Raw genomic sequence first — 15,725 nt, 5'->3', positions numbered from 1 at the left:
AACAGCCAGAGGTTAAAGATCCAGCTGGGCCTTGTACTGACGGCCTGTAATCACAGCTGTGAAGAAGGATGAGGAAGAAGGAATTCAAGTTTCAGGCCACCCTGGGCTATGTAACAAGGCCAACCAGGGTAACTTATTGAGACCCTATCTCAAAATAAAAGGGGATCAGGATGGACCCCAGTGGAAGGAGCCCTTGCCCTGAGATCAGTACCCAGTACTGAAAATTAATTCATTGATTCATTCATTCATTCATTCATTCTAAAAGCTCATGGGAATGCTTAAAAAGGAAATCTCTCTTGTGGGTCAAGCAGGCACTGCAAGCCATGGAACGACCGGCTGTTGCCTTGAGTTCTATGAGTGAGACACTTCTTAACTTCCTTGGGGCAGATGGTAACAGCAGCAGCAGTGCACACATACACACTTGCCACATGTGTGCACTCGACACACATGTGTATACACACACACACACACACACACACACACACACCTCTAAGGTGAAACGGCAGGCAATGATGGAGTAATATGAACTCAGAACTTCACCTTTATCAGCTAACTGACTAGGGACTAGAGTACACCGAGCCCCACAGGCTCTGCCGTGGGCCAGGCAAGGTAGAAAACAGGGGTATGTGGCCCCAGCTGAGACCAGCAGTTCCTCTTGTGATGAGGATTTCCACCACATCCCCTGCAGAGCCCTTGTTTAGTAGAGCAGCCTCAATCAGCTCCAAGCCTCTGCTCCCTCATTCCCTCTTACCCTTTTCTTTCTCAACAAATATTTCAACATCATCCACCATGTGTCAGAAAGCGTCCCATGCTACGGTCCCACGGTCATTAAGACAATTTTCCACTGTCCTCTTGCGATTCACGCCTGATGGTACTTTCTGAGAAAATTGGAGTTGAGATGTGTCATACACAGAAGGGCTCCGAGTGGATGGGCTCCCATCTCAGTAGCCCAGCCTGGGATCTGCTGAGTTCAGGATCCCTCTTCCCCCCAGCTGACTCCCCATCCCTCCAGCTGGGTGAAGCACGTGTTCTTTCGTGTTTCCCCAGAGATTTGGACCCGTCCTCTCCAGTGACAGCAGCAGGTGAGAGTGGAGACCTGAGCGGCTACTGATTTGATAAGGCTAGAAGGCCTGGACCCAAGCCTGGCATTGCCCAGTGAGGCAGCCCCTGTTAGAATCTATGTGTGAGACTAGTACCAGATGGACTCAGCTAGCTGGTGAAGTTGGAGGAGCAGATGTGGAGAAGCTGTCAAACAGATCCAGGGACGTGGAGAAGCGCTGAGGGCTTCAGTGTGGGATTGGCATGGGGGTTTAGGGGCATGGGTGTGAATTTTCCAGAGCGGCCAGGACAAGTGACCAAGGCTGAGAAGTGTGGTCTCATAGAACCATCAAAATGTCTGATCTCTAGGGGAATATCTTCTCTTGCCTCTTCCCAGCTCCCTGGCCTGCCTTGGTTTGTAGATTCCTCTATGAAGACACTGCCTCCATCTTCCCCTGACTTCCTCCCTCTGTCTAACGTCTCTGCGTCCAAAGTCTCTTCTTTTAAGGACACTAGTTGTGGGTTACAGACCCAACCTAATCCCATGTGGCCTCATCCTAACCCGAGTGTTTCGGCAGAGACTGTTTCCAAATAAGGTCACATCTATGGGCACTCGGGATCAAGATTCCAATAAATGTTTTGAGGGACACAGTTCTGCCCAAGGTAGGTCGAAGTCTATACAGATCCTGTCAAGTTCAGGTTCACCCCTTGGTGGCACCTTCCTCTGGACTACTTGCGTTAGCTTCCTTATCTGTGTGCATTTAGTCTGTCTAGGACCAGGAATTGCTTTAATTCTACCTGTTCTTCTCCACCTGATGCACTGATATGCAGACCTTCGATGTCTGTTGAATGAAGGCCAAGAGTGGAAGGATGGATGGATAGATGTGTCTTTGTTTGGGTTTCTGTCGCTATGAAGAGACACCATGACCAATACAACTCTTATAAAGGACAACATTTAATTGGGGCTGGCTTACTAGTTCTGAGGCCCAGGGGCGTGGAGAAGCGCTGAGGGCTTCGGTGTGGGATTGGCATGGGGGTTTAGGGGTATGGGTGTGAATGTCCATTATCAGCATGGTAGGGAGCATGGCAGCATTCAAGTAGTCATGGTGCTGGAGAAGCTGAGAGTTCTATATCTTGATCCAAAGGCAAATAGGAGAAAATTGACTTCCAGGCAGCTAGGAGGAGGGTCTCAAAGCCCACCCCCACAGTGACATACTTTCTTCAACAAGACCACACCTACTCCAACAAGGCCACACCTCCTAGTAGTGCCACTCTCTGAGCCAAGCACAATCAAACCACTACAGATGGATGTGTGGATAGATAGATGATGGGTAGATGGGTGGATGGTAGATGAGTAGATAGGTGGGTGATGGGTAAGTGAGTGGATGGCAGGGTGATGGGTGGGTGGGTAGATGGGTGCATGGATAGTGTATGGATGAGTGGGTGGAGGATGGATGAGTGGGTGGTGATGGATGAGTGGGTGGTGGATGGATGGGTGGATGGTGGATAAATGGATGGATAGATAGGTGGATGGTGGATGGATGGGTAGATGTATGTATGTGTGTGGATGGATGGATGGATGGATGGATGGATAGTGGATAGTGGATAGATGGGTGGATGGATGGATGGATGGATGGGTTTATGTATGGGTGGGTGGTAGATGATGGATAGATGGGTAGATGTTAATATTCTAACAGAGATGTTTCCCATGATGCTCCCCTCCCACCCCTTACTCATCTCCTCCTCTCAAGTATGTGTGTCATTCGTCACACATTCTTATTTATTTTAGGCCTTCTGCTTTGACTAGAATGTGTACTCTGTAGGAATGTGCAATTTGAATCTTTTTCAGTACCTCAACCGTGATTTCTAAAGCATAGCTATAAGACAGGTAGATGGATGAATGAAGAGAGGGCAGTGTGTTGGGGTGTGTGGACAGATGCTTGAAGAGGTGGTAGAAGGAAGCCTGTGGCCTAGAGGTTTGTCATCTCATCAGAGTGGCAGCTGCTCTCAGAGCTTCCAGTAGACCCGCTCTTGGCTCCGGGTGTCTCTGCCCCCTGCATCCCCATAGACACACGATTGATTTCTTCATGGCCATTGGTTCAGAGCTTGGCACTTGTACTCCAGCCTGGACTTGCACACTCTCTGGGGCTAAAGTACTAAATCTGTCCTTAATCCCCCAGAGACACTGACCGTAGTAGGTATTCTAGTTTGATTTCTGTTGTGGCGACTCACAGAGTAAAGCATTTCAGCTTATATTTCTATAGATTCATAAGGGAAATCAGGACAGAAACTGAAGCAGAGACCATGGAGAAATACTGCTCACCGCCTTCCTCTCCAGCACATTCTCTGCTAGCTCTCTGCCCAAACCCGGTGTCGAGAGATGGTACTGCCCTCAGTGGCTTGGGCCTTCCCACGCCAGTTGCTCAGGTCATTCTCGTGGAGGCCGTTCTTTATTTGAGGTCACCACTTCCCAGGTGAATAGGTTGTGCCGAGTTCACAGTAAAAACCAACCAGATGTGTTGTTTCCCCCTCCAAGCCTACCCCGGAATGGGCTGATTTTATAGAACTTGTGTTGGTGGCCACAACAACAGTGAGCTATCCCTTAGACCGACCTCCACCATGAGGATATTCATGTTTGTAAAGATGTGTGCACGGGTCTCATATGCACTCTCCCTGCAGTGGGTAGACAGGGGTCCTCTGTCCTCCCTCCCTCCCTCCTTCCACCTCCCTCCATCCCTTCCTCTTCAGGAAGCTCTATTTCTGTGAGCTGCTTTTCTCTGAGGCCCCACACAGGTCAAGGTCCATGAGGTCCTGGGTTAGTTAGACATTAGGGGACTGCATCCAAGTCTCCAAACTAAAGGGAGAATGGTCTCCTGGAGAGGCGTTGAGGAAGAGTGGCACTTAATGGTCGTCTAGGTCCAGGGTGATATCTCAGAGGCACATTCATGGCCATCTGGCCGTATGCATAGTCACCTGAGAGACCTGAAGGCCGATGCCCTTGCAGGAGATGTGCTGAGCAAGATGGTTAGCACCAAGCCCATAGGTGCTCTCCAGGATGCTCTGGCATAGCTGTTCTCAAGGATGCTCTGGTAGGGCTCCTTCTCCACCAGGAGATCTTTTCTGAAGAGCAGGTCCATCTCTGCTCTGAAGCCAGAACACCCCTCTGCCCTGAGCAAGCCATCAGAACAACAACCAGTGCTCCTTCCAGGCTCCTTACTGATCACTTCTGTCCTTGGGCCCTCTGTCTAGGACATGCTACTCTCCCAAGCTTATCTCAGTGGTCGTAGTTCAGGTCAGCTCTTTGCAGAGATGAAATGGCTGAGGGAGACTTTTCGGGGGGGGGGGATGGATGGCCGCCTCCCACAGTCCTGGGTGTGAGCAAAAGGGCAACTTCCCACTGCTGTTGCCTGTGTAGGGAGAGGCCTGGGTATGCATTAGATTCCAGAACTCTGAGGTGGGGCTGAAGAGACTGGCACCTCCTAGTTCATGTTATGCCAAGCACTGTGGGCAGCTCCATCTGTCAGCCCAGAGCTGAGATCCTGGTCTGCTGCCAGCTCAGGACTAGCTTGGGAGGGAGTCTCAGCTTCCTGGCCATTGTCTATTGGGAGCACACCCAGTGTGTTCCTACAGTGGCCTAGAGTGAGGCGGGAGAGACAGGGGGAGGGAGAGAGGGAGAGAGAAGGGAAGAAGCCCGGCTAGAACCTGGTCAGGGTGGGAGACAGGAAGTGAGAGAGGGAGACTTGGTGGTTTTCCTTATTTGTGTTTTATATTAAAGAAAACAAATAATATCCTTTGAAAAAACCCATTAAACGAAGCATACCCCGAGGGTCCAGAGGCCCATTGTGGCTGCCTGGAGCCTGGAATTCATTCACACGCGGCATTTGGCTAGATTGTTGGAGGCTAGAAAGACCGGAGAGGGAGGGAAGGGCCATCATTAAAATAGTTCAAAATGGCTTTTGCTCCCTGGACTCAACAGAAGTCTGTGCCAAATAGCCATAGCTCCGAGATCCTGGATCTGCCTAGTTCATTGTCCTCCCATCACCTCTCTGGGAAGCTCCATCAAACTGACCAGTCTAAGTGTAGCCAGGGGCACCAGTGACTTTCACCTTGCCCTGTGAAGGATGGCTAAAGAAAGCCCCCCCCCCCAACCTGGAGAGTCCCAGTGAAGGGAGCGGAAGTCCATAGAACTGCCATCTCTCTCTTACTGCTTGGCCTCTCTGGGCCTTGATCTCCCTGTCTACTAAGTGGCACTTGGGGCCACATGGCCTCCTCTTGCCATCTCCAGTATTCCTTTCTCACCTTGTTCATGCCTAGGCACTATGAGAAACTGTAGGCCTCTCGGGTACCCCAGGCCCCAGGCTGGAACCCTCCCCCTAGACATCCAAGATAACCCCTAGATCCCACCACTGCGCTCCAGCTGCCCAGGACGGAGTGACAGTGTTCCTGGTTATATTCTCCTCGTGGACACATTTGCGTGTCCATTGTGCAGACCACCTTCTGTGAATAATCCTACCAGAGCATTGGGTAAGATTGGCATTACAAGGAGGTCTCTCCCCAACCTGGATGTCAGCCTGTAATCCTTATAATCATAAGGACAGTGGGCAGAACCACCCTTAGAATTTTCTCCAGGCCCTCCTTTGAGGTCTAGAAGACAATCAACTCTTTGCATGTTTTCTGGAAACTGCTTCCAAGGTAAAGGGACTGCTTAAGGAACTTGGCCCTAGGATTCGGAGCCAGCTTGGGCTTGGCACACTCATCCCCAGTCTTCTTAATGGCCTATGGTAGAATGTGATGACATGCCTAGCTGGAGACTGGAAAAGGAACTTGTCCCCTTCCTACAGCCATTGGTTATGTACCTGACCCTCTGGGTGACAGGGGAATACTCAGCTCTCTGGCTTAGGACTCTACAGGAAGGGCCCCTTGGTTGATTTTCATGGAATCAGTCCTCAAAGATTTAATGGTCAGAACCTGGCCTCCCGTGTCCTTTACTGAGTGTTACCACTGTAAATGTGGTGTTGGTACACACTCGGCTCTTTAGCAAAAGTGATTCATGTCCTCTCTTTCTCCGTGCCACAGGGCTACCATCCGATGCCCCACGAAGCAGAGATTGCACATACCAAGAAGTTGTTCCGAAGGAGGAGAAACGACCGAAGGTAAGAAAGACCTATGACTGCTGTCACTTTTCCCTGGGCCAGCTGCTGGGCATCTTAGCTCTGGTCTATGCTGCGACAGGACTTATACCTGTAAATGAGATGCTCGCCTTTGAGGTGATGTTGCACATACAATGGGCTTGGCTGTGTGGGATCTGCATGTCTGTGCTGGTCCCAGGGACTAGGTCCCTTTGGAAAACCAGCAGAGGGCCACTGTCTCCATTCCTTCCTGGGAGTGAGCATTGCTCCGGATTTACAGACATGCTCTCTTTCCATAAACCAAAGCTGCAGTGTGCTCAAGGACCAGGGCCCCCGGGGCTGCGTGTTTAGAGGCATGGCCTCCAGGAGGCTCCCCAACCTCACAAATCCAAAGGCTTCATCGGCGGTCTGTTTTCCCATCATTAGGAATTGTCCTGTGTATTAGCCACACTTTGCAGTGATCCTCTCAGTCCAGAGTAGTAACCAGGGGACAGGAAAAACATGATGAGGTGGCTTTGTGTCAGAGCAAGCAACTAAGATTGAGCATCCAAGACATACACGCGTGCAGTCTGCAAGGCTCTCTTATGTGGAAAGGTCTTCTTGGTGTAGTTCAAATGAAAAATTCCAGGTGCAGAGTCATACTGTGCGCAGCCATTTGTGCTAAAGGGGGAGTGGGGTCTTTTTTTTTTTTTTTTTTTTTTTTTTTTTTTTTGCTTGAATGTGCAAAAAAATATTTCAGGATAGAAATCTTAAAAAAAAAGAAAGAATAAAAAGTATGCCTGAGGAATTAAAATGAGGTGTTTCCCTGTAGGGAGTTTATTCTTAGACAAAGGCGATGGCTTGTGGCTTTACCTTTAGTAAACCGAGTATGTTCTTTAAGAAACGAGAAACAGCCAGCTGCCTGCCTACACTTGGAACCCTAGGAGCATCTCCCCTGGGTCCTCCCCTGGGTCCTCCCCTGGGTCCTGTGTGGCTTCGGCTGGAGCTGCTGGGCTTCGCCAACCCGGGGCTCTGACCCTTCACTCTGGATGGAAATCCTGAACTGGGAAGTAGTAGGTTGGCAGAAGACAGATATCCAGAACGCCTGTCATCCAGTAGTAGGTTTTTCTACTTCTGAAAACGTACGCAGGGGAAATGAGTGTCCAGCTATCTGGGAGGCAGTCTGTCCTGATTGAGGACTGAGAATCAACAGGCATCAGAAGAGGAAACTGAGTCAGGAGAGCTGGGCCAACCCTTGCCCCTGCCCTGCCCAGGGGCACAGTTGATGGCCTGCTCTGTGACTCCTCTGTGCTGTTACACAGAACAGTTCTTGGGTTCTGGGTTCTGAGTCAAGGAAAGAAACGGGGAGCAGCCCTCAGAGGAGAGCTGTTGTTTACAAGGGGCCAGGAAGGTGTCAGAGAGATCAGAAGAGGCTTCCCACCCTTCCTCCCCAGCGTGCATCTCAGAGATGCCAAGACTCTCCAAGCTCACTGATGAGAAGACGTCTCTGAGCCAAGCACTGGCATCCAGGACAGCCCACATGTCCACTTTTGAGCCAGGTCACCATGCTCCACAGGAGTCGCTTAGACGGGACAGGCCTCCGGAAAACAGCGTGACCCGGGAGAGCGTGTGCATGGCATGGGGAGGGCCAGGAAGCTGGACCCTCACTTATCTATACCCATGGTAGGGGATGCTCTACGTAGGCCAATGCACCTCACAAAGGATGTGGACCGGGCCGGCGTCCAAAGAGAAGCAATAAAGTTGATTAAAGGGACAGAACGTATGTCCTTCGAGGGGGCCTGGAGGGCTGGGGGCTGGGTAGAGAAAAGAGCATCCACATGGTGAGACCCATGAAAGATTTACATGGAAGCACCGCCGGCAGCTGCCTGTGTTTATACAGAGGGAACATCTTGGCCACGGGAGTCAGGCTGCAGCTCAGGGTAGCAGGCACACACGCAGCTGAAGTGTGTGCTAGACGAGGAACCAGTCAGAAATATAACACAGCCTGTTTATCACTTGGGGGTGGGGGGAGTGTCCTGCTATAGAGCACCCATATGGTAGATATTTTCAGAAGCGAGCAGGTAACAATGTACGTGAAAGGCTTTATTATATAAAAGCTGGGGAATTCCTGAGTCTTCTTGGGAACCATGGTGATTCAGACATTCACAGACAGGCTAACTGTGAATTACCAATTCAACCCCAGCTCTCCCAGCTGATGGTCCTCCATTGCGACCTTGTTAGGTACCAAACCTGTGTGCTTGACACTAGCCTTGGTTAGCATTGAAAGCATAAACCACACTGAGAAGGTGTCACAGGGAGAGGACCAGAACCTAGGTACCGATGGTAACCTAGGAACACAGCCAGCATCCATATAATACCTCAGATCTTAACCGTGTGTCATGAGAAGGGAAATGGCAAGCTACATCCTGCTGGTGTCCCTGTGACTCAACTTTGGAATGCCTGCAGGAGTCTTTGGCCTTCTGTCTCCCTACAGAGTGACTGGAGTTGGGTCCGATAGCTACAGACGCCATGACAAATTGCTGTGCCTAGAACTGAGTGGCACCTTCGGGCCAGAACAGGCATTCTCAAACCTGGGTCCTAGCATCCTTCTCCACACAGCAGTCTGCCACCTGACCTAATGCTGTATAGCTCTCTAGGTGTCTGTCTCTGTGTGCCTCGTCTCTGTGCTTCCCTCCTCCGGGTCAATTTGGAGCATTAGGTAGCAAACTTACATAGGCATGAGCCCTGGAAATAGGGGCTGGGTAGGGTGAGTTGCTTCATTTTTTTAAAGGTGTGTACATGTGTGTTCACATGTATATATACCCATGTTTTTTCATGTGTGTGTGTGTGTGTGTGTGTATGTGTGTGTGTGTGTACACATATGCGCTGGTTCCCATAAAGTCCAGAAGCATCAGCTCCCCCTGGAGCCAGAGTTACAGACGATGGTGAGTTTCCCATCATGGGGGCTGAGAACTGAACTCCAGGTCCTCTGTAACTGCTGTCAGTGCTCTTAAAAGCTGAGCCATCTCTCAGTCCCGCCCCCCACCCCCCAAGGTACACAGTTCTTGAAAACTGTGTTTTTGTCCTTGCATAAAATGTGTCCAGTCCTTGAGAGGTTTGCACAAGCTCATTCTTGTAAACCACCTGAGTGGTCTTTGCAGCAGGGTGCTCTCTGGGCAGGGGAGCTGTAAAGGGCACAGAGAGCGCATTTCTCATTACTGTCTTCGAAGTCTAAGCACATAATCATGGCATCCCCCAACCCAGGACAGTGACGGTGGGCAGGCAGAGACCCTATGAAGAGGCAACCTAAGCCTCGGCTCCCCTCCCCACAGGCTGCTTTCAGGTACTCCGATGAAAACTAAGTTGTGACTGGTTTTCCCTTATTTTGCAAAAGGAATTAACCACAAGGACAGTTTAAAGGTTTTTCTCCTTATGAATTTTCTCAAAATTTGGACAACTCATAACCACCTGCTTATTTTGGGGGAAAGGGGGGGCTAATAAAATATGACAGATGTCAGATAAAATCATGCATTTGGGGATGCATTAAAATATGAAGTAAGTGCATATTCTATGCATTCCCTAGGAGTAACCTGGTTTTGCACCCTCCATCTCTGCCAGGTAGGAAATGGACAGTTGAGAAGGTCTCTTAAAGCTCTCTGCCCAGCCCCGGCATCAGGAGGAAGAAATTCACTATAAGGCTGAGGGCTGGGCTCATAGTGTCTGTTTAATTCAGTGGGTGTCCTTATCCCTGTGGGAGGGGGAGGAGTTCTGTAACCATCCTCGCTCCCCTCACCCCTGCTCTGTTTTAAGAGATGAACGTTATCGCTGCAGTGGGCAAACACTGCATGCCACAGTATCTATAGCCTGGGGAACAGACCCCAGGATGAGGGCAAGCTTGGGAGGGCATGCTGTGGAAGAGGCAAGAGGCAGCAGGCTCATGCAGAGAAGTTGAGCGCAAGGGTGTCATTCCCATCCACCCGAAAGGTGGGACCATTCTCGGGAGACAAGCATCAGTGAGACAGCTCATTTAATTGGGGGTGAGTAGGGGTCTTTGGGGAAAACATATATCATTGACTAGAGCCACCATGTTGGGGATACCTCATTTGCCTAAGGAGACCTTCCAGGTGCTGCTGGGCATGACATTTTAAGGAGAAAGGAAGTTTAACCTGGCTACGAGGCTATGTGACCTCCTCTGGTGGGGCAATAAGCAGGCCCAGCATGTTGGTGGGGGAAGGGCAGCGCAGAGGTGGGCAGTAGCCCTAATCCTGCTCATCTCATGATGAGATATCCAGGCTTTGGACATGGCTTGACCCCACTCTTGCTCCAGGTGTGCACCCAAGGCTGCACGGCTCCCCGGGCTCCATATCAGGGCAGACGTGATGGCATGTTCTGACCTTCCAAGGAGTTCTGAAGTTTGAGGGACTTCTGAGACTTGATCTAAGATGCAGTGACTATGCAGACCTTATGTACTGTGTCCCTTGATCGTCAGAAAGGGGTGTGGTCTGAGGCTGAGCAGAACCAGGGCCACTTCCATAGGGGCAGCAGAAGGGTGAGCCCTGTTTCTGAAAGGGAGGTAGGCAGTACATTTAGCTCCCCACCGTTAAGTGCTGTTAAACCCTTTCTTTGTCTTATTTACCTTTCTATTGCTGTGACAAAACATCATGACCAACGCAAGTTATAAAAAGAGTACATTAGGACCTTATAGTTTGAGACGGTGAATCCATAACCACCAGGGTGGGGATCATGGTAACAGGCAGGCATACATGGCGCTAGAGTAGTACCTGAGACTGTAAATCTGGACCCACAATCACAAAGCTGAGAGAAAGCTATTTGGAACCCTCAAAACATGCTTCTGGTAACACCGGTGGCTCCTAATCTCTCTCAAACATTTCCAAGCATTCAAATATATGAGCCTATGGGGGGCTTTTCTCTTTCAAACTACCACACCCCCTGATTAGAATTGTTCTCCGTGGGTATGGTCTGTGATCTGGAGAATACAAGGGCCTAACGTGGAGCTGCCACAGTGACATTCTGGCTGCAGAATTAGCCAGAGTGTTGTATGTGTCTGTGTAGCATCTGAGTTGTGGTTCAGAGAAGAGGGCATCATGGGATGTGGGGGTGAGGGGAAGTTCTAGAACGGTCTCCTTTTGGAGTAATGAATCAGCTACTAGTGAAACTCCCGAAGACTTTGAAAGGGAGATGGAGTGTGAGGGAGAAGAAAAGCCACAGCTAGGCAGATGATGCACCAGGGATCCCCAGAAGTCACCCATAGCTCCCTAGAAGCAGAGGCAAACATGGGGCTCAGAAGCCCCCACTATGAGAAGAAGCTGTGTGCTTGCTCTGAAGATCCCCCTGCCTAGGTTGCCAGGAGTTTCGGAAGACCCCACAGACTCCAAAGCCCGGCCTGCCATCACGAGTAGCGAGATTAATAGACACGGCCACGGGCTTTTGTGTGATGCCCACCTGTGCTGTCAGGAGTGAGGAGAGCCCTTCAAGTGAATTCGCTTCCTTACGTGAGGTCCCGGAATGGTTAATGTACTCCATGTGCGGAGCAGATGGACAGGAAGAAGTAAAGAATACCTTGGCCATCCTGGCTAGCGTCAGATGGCTCCACTGCACGAGAAGCCACAAGCGAGCTGTCCCCCTGGGGTGCAGAGTTGGGCTACATGCTGGACGCCGCAGGACGGCCGTAGTGTCTATCCTACAGCTGACCGTGACGGTGGCTTGGTGTCCTCAAACTGTGGCACCAGTTAAGAATCTGATCTCTCCCCTGCTTCCCTCTGCCTGCACAAACTCAGATCCCAGGCATCAGCCGTCAGCTTTGATTTAGCAAGCTTCTTGTAAACACTGTGTGTCACTGATAAATCCCACAAGCAGGGCATGTGGGATTGGAGGCCATTAGTATAGTATACTAAAAAATACACTAAGAACACTGATTCTGTGCTTCACAGGGTTGCAATTTTTTATTGGTTGTTTTATTTATTTACATTTCAAATGTTATCCTCGTTCCCAGTTTCCCCTCTGCAACTCCCCTCTTCCATCCTCCCTCCCCCTGCTTCTATGAGGGTGCTCCCCCACCCACCCACCCACCCACTCCCTCCTCAATGCCCTGGCATTCCCCTACACTGGGGCATCGAGCCTTCACAGAACCAAGGGCCTGCCCTCCCATTGATGTTCAACAAGGCCATCCTCTGCTACATGTGCGGCTGGAGCCATGGGTCCCTCGATGTGTACTCTTTGGTTGGTAGTTATACTGCCTGGTTTTGTGTGTCAACTTGACACAAGCTGGAGTTATCACAGAGAAAGCAACTTCAGGTGAGGAAATGCCTCTGTGATCCAACCATAAGGCATTTTCTCAATTAGTGATCAAGGGTGGGAGGACCCATTGTGGGTGGTGCCATCTCTGGGCTAGTAGTCCTGGGTTCTATAAGAGAGCAAGCTGAGTAAGCCAGGGGAAGCAAGCCAGTAAGTAACATCCCTCCATGGCCTCTGCATCAGCTCCTGCTTCCTGACCTGCTTGAGTTCCAGTCCTGACTCCCTTGGTGATGAACAGCAGTATGGAAGTGTAAACCAAATAAATCCTTTCCTCCCCAACTTGCTTCTTGGTCATGATGTTTGTGCAGGAACAGAAACCCTGACTAAGGTGGTGGTTTAGTCTCTGGGAGCTCTGAGAAGTCTGGTTGGTTGATATTGTTCTTCCTATGGAGTTGCAAACCCCTTCAGCTCCTTCAGCCCTTCCCCTTACTTTTCCCTTGAGGACCCCATACTCAGTCCGATGGTTGGCTGTGAGCATCCGCATCTGTATCGGTCAGGCTCTGGCAGAGCCTCTCAGGAGACAGCTGTATCAGGCTCCTGTAAGCAAGCATTTCTTGGCATCAGCAATAGTAGTGTCTGGGTTTGGTGGCTGCATGTGGGATGGATCCCCAGGTGGGGTGTCTCTAGATAGCCTTTCCTTCAGTCTCTGTTCCATTCTTTATCCCTGTATTTCCTTTAGACAGGAGCAGTTCTGGGTTAAAATTTTAGAGATGGGTGGGTGGCTCCATCCATCAACCAGGGGTCCTACCTAACTTCTGGATATGGACTCTATAGGTTCTCTCTCCCCTTTGTTGGGTATTCCAGCTAATATCCCTGTTGGGTCCTGGGAGCCTCTTTCTTTCCTGGCATCTGGCATTTTCTGGTGGCTACCCCCAGTTCCCCATCCCCCATTGCTACACACCTCTGTTCAATTTCCTGACCCTCTGTACATCTCCCCTGTCTCCTCCTATACCTCATCCTGTGCCCCCTTTTTCCCCTCTCCCTCTTCTCTTCCTCCCAGGTCCCTCCCACCCTCTACCTCCCATGGTCATTTTGTGCCTCCTTCTAAGTAGGACTGAAGCATCCACACTTTGGTCTTCCTTCTTCTTGAGCTTCATGTGGTCTGTGAGCTGTATCATGGGTATTCCAAGCTTTTTGTCTAATATCCATTTATCAGTGAGTGCACACCATGTGTGTTATTTTGTGACTGGGTTACCTCACTCAGGATGATATTTTCTAGTTCCATCCATTTGCCTGAGAATTTCATGAAGTCATTGTTTTTAACAGCTGAGTAGTACTCCATTGTGTAAATGTACCACATTTTCTGTATCCATTCCGCTGTTGTGGGACATCTGGGTTCTTTCCAGCTTCTGACTTTTATAAATAAGGCTGCTCTGAACATAGTGGAGCATGTGTCCTTTATTACATGTTGGAGCATCTTCTAGGTATATGCCCAGGAGTGGTACATCTGAATCCTCAGGTCCAATTTCCTATGTCCAGTTTTCTGAGGAACAGCCAAACTGATTTCCAGAGTGGTTGTTTGCAATCCCACCTTCCTCTCTCTCCACATCCTCGCCAGCATCTGCTGTCACCTGAGTTTTTGATCTTAACCATTCTGACTGGTGTGAGGTGAAATCTCAGGATTGCTTTGATTTGCATTGCCCTGATGACTAAGGATGTTGAACAATTCTTTAGATGCTTCTAGGCCATTCGATAGTCCTCAGTTGAGAATTCTTTGTACTGCATGTTTTTGACTAATGAGTTATGTGTCATTTTTTTAAAAAAAAATTTTTTTTGAGACAGAGTCTCATTGTGTAGACTCTTTGAACTGTAACTCTGTGCCCCAGTTTTTTCAGTATCAAAATTATAGACGTGCACTACCAGACTCATCTCTGAAAAAACAAGTAGTGGGATTTCATTGTTGTTTGTTTCTTGAGTCGTCTCAGGATTTTAGTTTGGTTTTATGATTAGAGGAAGTCCAAGGATGGAGTGATGGGAAAGGCCCCTTGCAACCCTCTTTGGATCTTGATGTCTGTAGTGTTCCCTGAATGTGCCAAGAAAGTGACCCTTTCAAAAAAGGACACAGATTTGGTCTGGTTATGAGTTAACCTACGAAGCTATGCTAGGAATTAATAATCACCTGTTTTCTTCTAAACCATCTATATTTTCAAGTCTCCCTGGGGAAAGGTGATATCCATATTCTTTAATTTTTGAAATTTAGAACTGTATGCTTGTAGCTTCAACCTTTCCCCGTTTTCTATCAGAACTAGCTCTTGTGATCATGGAGGGCAGAACGTCACAGGCCACCGCAAGCTATGAGCACCGCTGTCTGAAGCCAGCGGTATAATTCAGTCTCAAGTCCAAAAGGCAAGAACCAAGTCTGAAGCCAGGAGACCATGAATGTCTTAAGAAATCAGCAGGCCAGCTCAGCTTTCTCTTGTACCATGCCCTTCTCCTGATGGGTTGAGTGACGCCCATGTACACTGATAAGGGTGGAGCTCCTTGACTGAGCACAGTGATTCAAGTGTGATCGCTCTAGGAACCCCTGGTCGCCTGTCTGCAAGTCTCAGCAGCTTTCTGGATCTTGCCTTTCCCATGAGTACTAAGCATTTCTCCATCCATCAGAAGACTCTTTACAAAGGGGTTTGTCTTCCAGGAACTGAACAGGGACTGACTAGTCCAGCCCGTTGTCTTTCTATCAACACATTCACATAAATTGCTCAGTCAGTCCTCTTAGACATACAGACCGTGTTCATTATCCACGGATTCCATAGTGCAAGCTTGCCTACTTGCTAAAACTTACTGTAACATGAAAATCTCTGCTGTTTTGACACTCCGTCATTGGCAGGCATGGAATAGTGGATAGTTTGAGTCGCATGCTACACAGAATCCCAACGTCACACGACGTACCATCCCACCATCCTTATTTCATCTCTTATCCTGATCATGGTTTGTCTAGGGCCATGTTTTTCACTCTTGTGTGCTTTCGCTAGTGATTTTGCTGTCTGCGTGGCTCTTGAGTAAAGAGCGGGAGGTTTGTGCCGTGACCCTAAGTTCAAGTTCCTTGTTGGGATAGAAAAGGAAATTGTGGGCAGCATGATCACAGATCTGTTTCATCATCCCCAGGATCCTAAGTTCAAAAAAAACTGATGTGCCTTACAGAGAGACCAGGCATTTAAAAATCTTCATGCCAGCAGGCCTTAGTCCTGCGATGAGTTCAACGTTAGCTGGTCAGTAACATATAGTAAGTAGACAGTCTGTAGGCTGCTGAAGAGATGGTTAAGA

The 15,725-nt window shown here is 49.4% G+C and overlaps 1 protein-coding gene across 5 annotated transcripts in view; it reads left to right on the top strand.

The window, feature by feature from the left end:
* Ctif (cap binding complex dependent translation initiation factor) overlaps positions 1–15,725 on the top strand; it is a 266,258-nt gene that overhangs the window by 130,053 nt on the left and 120,480 nt on the right. For all 5 annotated transcript variants that reach the window (XM_029546899.1, XM_021214567.2, XM_029546901.1 and 2 more), the window contains one exon: positions 6,115–6,191. In XM_029546899.1, coding sequence (XP_029402759.1) covers positions 6,115–6,191 — 77 coding nt within the window. The remainder of the gene's footprint in view (positions 1–6,114; positions 6,192–15,725) is intronic.

This window comes from Mus pahari, chromosome 15 (genome assembly GCF_900095145.1).
Source record: "Mus pahari chromosome 15, PAHARI_EIJ_v1.1, whole genome shotgun sequence".
Lineage (NCBI taxonomy): Eukaryota > Metazoa > Chordata > Mammalia > Rodentia > Muridae > Mus > Mus pahari.
Note: the sequence above shows the minus strand (reverse complement) of the source record. Positions and strands in the feature narration are given on the sequence as shown.